The sequence below is a fragment of the Amblyomma americanum genome, chromosome 5 (assembly GCF_052857255.1).
Source record: "Amblyomma americanum isolate KBUSLIRL-KWMA chromosome 5, ASM5285725v1, whole genome shotgun sequence".
NCBI lineage: Eukaryota > Metazoa > Arthropoda > Arachnida > Ixodida > Ixodidae > Amblyomma > Amblyomma americanum.
This window is the reverse complement of record NC_135501.1, coordinates 66328427-66335359: the sequence shown is the minus strand read 5'-3', so window position 1 is coordinate 66335359 and position 6933 is coordinate 66328427. Positions and strand designations below refer to the sequence as shown.

Here is a 6933-nt window from a genome sequence, read left to right as displayed (position 1 = left end):
AGAGTGCTTTTGTGGTCTTCCCTCATCAGCTTAAGACGCAGTTCGTGCTCTTCTCGCAGTAGAGCCGCTCTGAAGTCGTTTTCATCAGCGAGCGACTTTTCTAAAAGGGCCATCCGCCCTCTTGGAGCCCTGGCAGGTTCACCAGTGGCCACTGCTTCAGCAGTAGTGGAACCAGCGGCAGCTCCAGAAGCAACTGTAGCACTAATGCAGCCTGCTGCAGCTGTGCTTGAAGCATAAGCAGGTTGTGCAACAGGTTGCACAGCAGGAAAAAAGAGATTGCTCTCTTGCTCAATTGCTTCTGGAGTTGCCCCACTCCTACCAAGAGCAGCCACTGTTGACTGCGGCTGATCCATGAATGGAGTTTCCCACTCGTCTTCTGTAACAAAGAAAAGGTAAAAATTAGTTGCACAAACCTAAGCTAACAATACATTAGCTGTCTGACTCAACAGCACAGATTGTTAGGTCAAATGGTGAAGAGACATAACGAAAGCTTTATAATGTTCTTATCTAAGGCATCAGTTGCCCTTCTCAGCGCCAAATAGCTGCCTTTGTTTCTTGGGGCCCCAGTTTAGTTGTTCTGTTTTAATCTGCCATATTACTCAGCTTTCACTCTGAAGTATGCCTGGTGACCTCACTTTATTTTTTCTGCTGATACTGTAGTGATAGTCACGCAGGCCACGAGTTTTTACACATGTGGTTATCCACAAACTCTGCAGCTTTTTTGTTCTTTCAATGGGTTTCTTTTCAGTTTTAGTACATTTGCTAGTTTGCACTGGCGTGTGTCCCCTGACCCAGGGAGCCAGTTATACACCCTTCCTTTCCTCAAAATGATCGGCGTCTAGAATGTTGTCAATGCCAATGAACGCCGACAGCATTCACTTTGTACATCCTGGAGTAGCTGAGGTAATCCACTTTCAATTTTGTGCAAAGGTTTTCTTGTAATGCCTGCCTGCTTGCTTCGCCGCATATATGCGATACCAATGCTAAGGTGGGGCATACAAGAAAAGTGACAAATACTGCAGCCTGAGCCACAGCCGATAATGGACGCATGTCCATTATCGGCTACAGTACAAAATAGCAGCTACAGAACAAAGCTGCTATTTCTCGTGTAGTCCTGAATCAGAAAATCTCTGAATACTGTTTCAGTGTTGTTGTGTTGTATCGGCAATGCAATTCATATAGCTGGTATTGCAACCTCCTTTATGTTTATGTAATACAGTGCACTGTAAAAATAAACTGTGCACAAGTGACAATTGAGTCTTCTGTTATGCAAGAAGTTTTTACTGTTGACGCTACCTGCATAAATATTACTGCACAGTTTTATTGTGTGCACACTGCAGCCACTAGTGCTACTTTTCAGTCTGCACTAATAAGCATGCTTGTAGGCAACCTAATTCAGGGCTACAGAAAACACGCTTCGAGTGAAACCTCTGCATTGCAAAACTAACAATTTCCTTAAAACTAGCAGCCCAATTCCAAAAGGCTTTGAGCATTACACATAGGCAAGCTGCACCATTATTCACAAAAATGTTGTTACCTTATCCCTGGAGCACCATCATGTACAAGTACACAAAAATATGGAAATGTATGTGAAGGAGTGCATGTATAATGAAACTGCATTAAAGTTGGCATTTGTTTAAAGTGAGGCAGGAATGCCAAACAAGACTCAAAAACATCAGGTGAGAATGTCATAATGAATGCAGTTCAGGTTGCAGCACTGAATGCCCGCTCCCTCAGTGTCCGACGGTTAACCCTCCTTCCACTACAGAAACACACCATACCACTCACATGAATGTAGGCAGTCAAGACAAAATGCCTTCGGAGTGCTGTCCAACAACATGCAGCTTGGAGCAGGTCATCCTTTCGCACTGTCAACCAATGCAGCCTTTATCTGCACAAACATTCAGCCAACCACATGTACAGCAGCTTTCCACAGTGTTGTATAAATGAGATTTGTATAATTTGTTGTAGATGAACCCTACATTCCTCACAGCAGGTTCAAGGCAATATAAAAAATTGAAACACTGTCAATCGTGACAGTACACACAGTACACACAGTACTGTGATCATGATCACAGTACACACAGTACACATCAAAGGAATATAAAGAGAGGAGTGCTGTTTTCCAACAACATGCGAAGTGCTTTACCTGAGTAATGGCATTCTGCATCGCCTGGCTCATCCACCATTGGCTGCAGCAGCCTTATCACAGGCAAACTTGCCACTGGTGGCAGGTCGATGCCCCCATCCGAGTCTGTGGCGTTGCCTGCCCTGGTCGAGATGTGGCTGGCAACAGCCATCACCTGCTCGCTCAGAGCGCTCACGTGGCATTTCGCTGGCCCTCCTCCTGAAAAGAAAAAAACAATCGCACACAGTGACGCTAGCCTTAATTTATAGACAATGTGCCATTGAAATATTTTGTTCATGAAGTGCCACAGACAATGTGCCATTGAAATATTTTGTTCATGAAGTGCCACACAAAAGCAACCAAAGGCATACCAATGCATGCAACTGCGTGTTGTTTTCGCTCCGTTTTTATGCCGAGGTAGGTAGCTGTATGTACAGCCTTCCGGATTTTTGATAGTACCAAGCGAAATTGCGCGGCAAGTTTCCTCATGAACGTGAAGATCGCTAGTGTGGACACCGTCTGAACTACGGTGCACCCAATTTGCGCTTCGCGGTGCGACAGTATGCGAAGGGTACCAACCCCGAGCAAAATCGTGCGTTGTCTGTTCGCTGCTGGCCTGGCGCGAGCCCTCCGTCCCACTGTGCTGCCCGCTCATCGTAGTCTTCTATGTAGCAGAAATCGCATGCCTTCGTACTGACTTGAATGTAGTAAACATTCTATGTAGTTTTTAACAATTAAGGAGGCTGTACAGGATACTGCTCTTGCATTATTTACACGATTAACGCAGGTTGCACTTATCTACGTTTGTAAATAAAGCAGTGTACACTACACCGAAAGGTTATTACGTGCCCATTTCCATGTTATCACATTGTTGCCAAAAAAACTATGCATTCCAGTACATGCTGCTTACGCAGACCCAAGTAGAATAATCATGCCCTTAACCATGGCATACAAAGCATGCAGGAACAAGCATTTGTAAACGGCCTGCAAGCCGCGCTCACCTGTCTTGTGGCGATCTCTCTTTTTCGTCGCGTCCTCCCCCTTCGACTTCTGCTTCATATTAGCCCAGCATTTCTTGAGCTGATTGGGGTCCCGTCGGGTTACCCCGTGATGGCTGTTGAAGAGCCCGGCAACTTCCTTCCAGGTGGCATTCTTTTTTGCCAGCGACGACACGTCAGTTTTTTTGCACTCTAGCACATGCTGGTATGTCTTCACCAAACCCAGTAAGATTTCTTTTTCCTCGAAAGTAAAGCGAGGCGCTGGTCTCCGCTGGGAGCAGGAGTCGTCTTGCGATGATTGGAGCGACATTTTGCTGCCCGTGAGGTGAACACAGCGTGCAGGAGAGACTTGCCAGTACAACACGCGAGCAACAAAGAAAAAGCATGGAAAAAACTGGCTATGGCTCAACTAGAATTGGCTCAATGTGGGGCATGTTGCCAGACTGAAGCTTCAATCAAGCGGAAGCAGCGAGTATCGTTGAAATGTAGTTTTTATAGTCAGCAATTTTCCGCAGAAGTCACACCTAGTGCCTGTTTATGACTGCTGAACGAGATGCGTTGTTTTATAGGAGCAAAATGGGTGTTATTATAACAGATTGGTCAATACTCTCATCCCCAGACGAGCAATGCGCCCTCGCTTTCAAGCACGCGCTTAACTTGACGAAGCAAGTCAGTTTGAGCATCTATGAAACACGAAACCCAACTTGGCCGTTCTGAAGCCGCCTTGGTGCTTCGACTCGACTTGCCGAAGTTGAGTCGAAGCGCGAGCCAAGTTACATTTCTGCATTCGGGGGTAAGAAGCTCACTGGGCCCGGAACAGGCTAGCCCAAGGGGGCCCGGAACCGGCCAGCCCAAGGAGATCCAGCGTAGAGCTTTGTGGGGCTATGCAGTAAGCCCACTGGGCTGCCCTTGTGGGTCCCCCCAATGCAGTTTCAAATCCTGCACATATCCCATGTCGGGCACATATGGGCAGCCCGTGCCGGGCCCACAAGGGCCCGCAATTCAGAGCCCCATTTGTGCTACTAGGGTAGCTTCCTGAATGCAGCTAAAGCACCAAAGAGGCACATTAGAGCCCGGTGACACAGGTTGGACGGAGGCAAAATGGAAAGCGCCCATGTACTGCTGTGTGATATTGCAAATGGTTGACATTAATTCAGAGCCCTCCACTGCAGCAGCCCATATAGCTCATGTCAGTTTGGGACATCAACCTTAGATGCCATACCATGTTTCACGTGTCGCCTCAATTTGCCCTATTTTTGAACAAATTCTATTTAGTTTTCAGCATAGCTTCCTGGATGCAGCTAAAGCACCAAAGAGGCACCTTTTTGCTGGTGATGGATATCATCTGTCGGCTGGTGAAGGAGTGGAGCAGCTGGCTGAGATCCTTGTCAGGAGCCTGGAAAAGGCGTATGGACCAGACATCCTTGCTCCTTTGTCAAGGGTGTCATCATTTACGTGTGGCATCACTGCGGTACAAAGGGCCATATGAATGGGGGCTGCTACGAGTACTGCAGGCCGTAGGACCTGCACTATTACCTGCAGTGCTCGTAGCAGTGGGTACTGTAGTGACAGTGAGACCTATTTCTGATGTGCTTCTGAGCTACACCTGCTCCTTAGAATCTGTTGACATCACCAGGGGTTTTTTGACATCCACTGACACCGCACAGCCTGCAGGCGTTTAGTGAGACCTATTTCTGATGTGCTTCTGAGCTACATCTGCTCCTTGGAATCTGTTGACATCACCTGGGGTTTTTTGACATCCACTGACACTGCACTGCCTGCAGGCATTTTTGCATTATTATTCACAGAGCTTGCCACCGCTGTGGTTAAAATTAATCTGGAGCTCTCCACTGTTGCATCGCTTAAAGTCTGTATGAAGCTTTGGGACATTCGACCGCGCATGACAAAGATTATTCACATCCACTAGCGTTGTGCTGGACTGCTTGGTAGCTTGCATTGTCAAGCTGGAAATCTTGGATGGGAAGAACTATTGGGAAAGTGGAATTCTACTTCCCTGCAAGCTATGTCCCTGCGAATGGCAAGCTGTTTTATAAACTTGTCGGGCAGCTAAGTCTTCGCTGCTTCGGAATAACAGCACCCCACAACCATGTAGATCTGCACGTTGCCACTAGTCGAATACTTTTCATGGAGCCAAAGCACGTGCAGAACATTGCAGTGCCCCTTCACCAATGTCATCACCTGCAATACCTGGTTCCATATTTGCCAAATACAAGAGACCATGTATCATACAGCTTGCCACTGTTCACAAGCTGTCACAAGCAAACTGTTCAGCTCTGAATCGAAAACATTTAATGTATGCTGCAGTTTGCTTTGTGGTTTGCATTGCCGACAGTAAACATTGAGAAACAGACAACAAGCGGCATCAGATGAGGTAGCATGCACCTGGCTTGGGGCCCATGGAGCTGAGCAATCATGAATGCATTCAGCAACGACTAACAAAATGGCAATATCAGCTCATTAAAAGGCACAACCCAATTGTCCGCTGGTCTGCAATAATGCTTACACCAAACTGCAAATTACTGACCGATGTTCAACACACCTGTTGGACGCTACAAGTATAGCTACACAGTGGTGATCATCAGTCACCACCTTTCTTGCAGCCAGCACAGACCGTGACCTGGCTCCGCATTATGTACAGACTCGGCCAACCCAGGCCATGTGCTCAAGTGAACCGTTGCAGTCACAGCCATGTGAGTGCCCTTTCTAGGCTCCCTTGCTCAGGCTGATCAAGCATGAAGCTGTTTGCTCAACTGAGGGAAATAGCCAGACATAAACTGCTGCCTCTGCTGCAGCTCTCTAGCCCACCACATCATCTCTGCAAGTGGCGTCTGCCTCCTGCTGCAAAATAAGCCTGGTACTAAGCCCTTTTTGCAATGCTGTGGTGCACATGTCTTTCATCCAAGCCTGTCATCGACTGACACTGTTTGCATCAAGTGCCATGGAGAGCGTTACCTAGTATATAGATGCCTAATGCAAAAGCATCAACATCTCTGGCAGTCAGGTGCAATAGCACCACTTCCTTACTCTTTGGCTCCTTTCAATGCATAGTAGCCTTTCAGAAGATCTTCAGGGCTCGCAGCTGTGCTGTGCAATTTTCTCTCCCGTTTCAAGCTACACAACAGTCGGTAATGGACCTGCCTCCAAGAACATATCTGTTCTTATCTTGGTTGTCTTGAGATTCATAGGAAGCTATGTCTGCAAAACCAGGACCGTATTTTAATTGGCGAGCCCAGGATACAAGAATTTCAAGAGGTTAAAATGAATTAAGTTCACAAGCATTGTCCCCCATGTCCATTCTGCTGTGTTGACTTGCCCGTCACTGCCTAGGTAAAGAAGGAGCAGCTGTAATAGGAGGCTGGTATTGCACTTGTTTTTCAGAAAGGGAAGGAGGGGTCACTAAATTATTGTGACATGTTGCAATGAGATGTGTACCAACTTAGTGAATGATTGCAAGTTTCCAACTGTTGTGTGTGTATTGCAGCTGTAGAAACTGCTTAAAGAGTACAAGTGCAATGGTGTGCAGGTGTTACCTTTTATAAAAAAATTTTTGCTCTGGACATTTCTTGACCCAGTTCCACCCCTCATGTCTTTTTTTTCTAGTGCAGAAGCAGAAGGGTTAAATAGCAAGGTACAAGTAATGCTTATGGAATGTCAATATGGGTAGCATTGGCTGAATCGTCCTACTTGTGGTGAAAACCAGTTATTTAGAAGGAGGCCAATCAGGACCGCATGCTTAAATCAGTGGCTGCACGATACAATGAAATAACTTCACTGCATAATGTAGTT

General features: G+C 46.6%; 1 protein-coding gene across 2 annotated transcripts; it reads right to left on the bottom strand.

Moving 5' to 3' along the window:
- Positions 1-244: 244 nt before the first annotated feature.
- Positions 245-6733, bottom strand: LOC144134757 (myb/SANT-like DNA-binding domain-containing protein 3). 2 transcript variants are annotated; one of them, XR_013315243.1, is made up of 4 exons: positions 3130-6733; positions 2150-2347; positions 1789-1891; positions 245-376 (listed from the first exon to the last, which is right to left on the bottom strand). XR_013315243.1 is itself a non-coding variant. In XM_077667587.1 (3 exons), the coding sequence occupies exons 1-3, from the start codon at positions 3434-3436 to the stop codon at positions 1872-1874; spliced, it is 525 nt and encodes a 174-aa protein (XP_077523713.1). In that variant the 5' UTR covers positions 3437-6733; the 3' UTR covers positions 1197-1871. The 2 variants fall into 2 exon arrangements, 1 of the variants encoding a protein (XP_077523713.1); XM_077667587.1 differs by lacking the exon at positions 245-376 and having other exon boundaries at positions 1197-1891.
- Between the last annotated feature and the right edge of the window lie 200 nt (positions 6734-6933).

Coding starts and splice junctions, on each gene's coding strand:
- LOC144134757 (XM_077667587.1), bottom strand. CDS start 3,436: ATGTCGCTCCAATCATCGCAAGACGACTCCTGCTCCCAGCGGAGACCA. Junction 2,348..3,129: donor GAGAGATCGCCACAAGACAG/GTGAGCGCGGCT, acceptor TTTTCTTTTCAG/GAGGAGGGCCAGCGAAATGC. Junction 1,892..2,149: donor TGCAGAATGCCATTACTCAG/GTAAAGCACTTC, acceptor ATGTTTGTGCAG/ATAAAGGCTGCATTGGTTGA.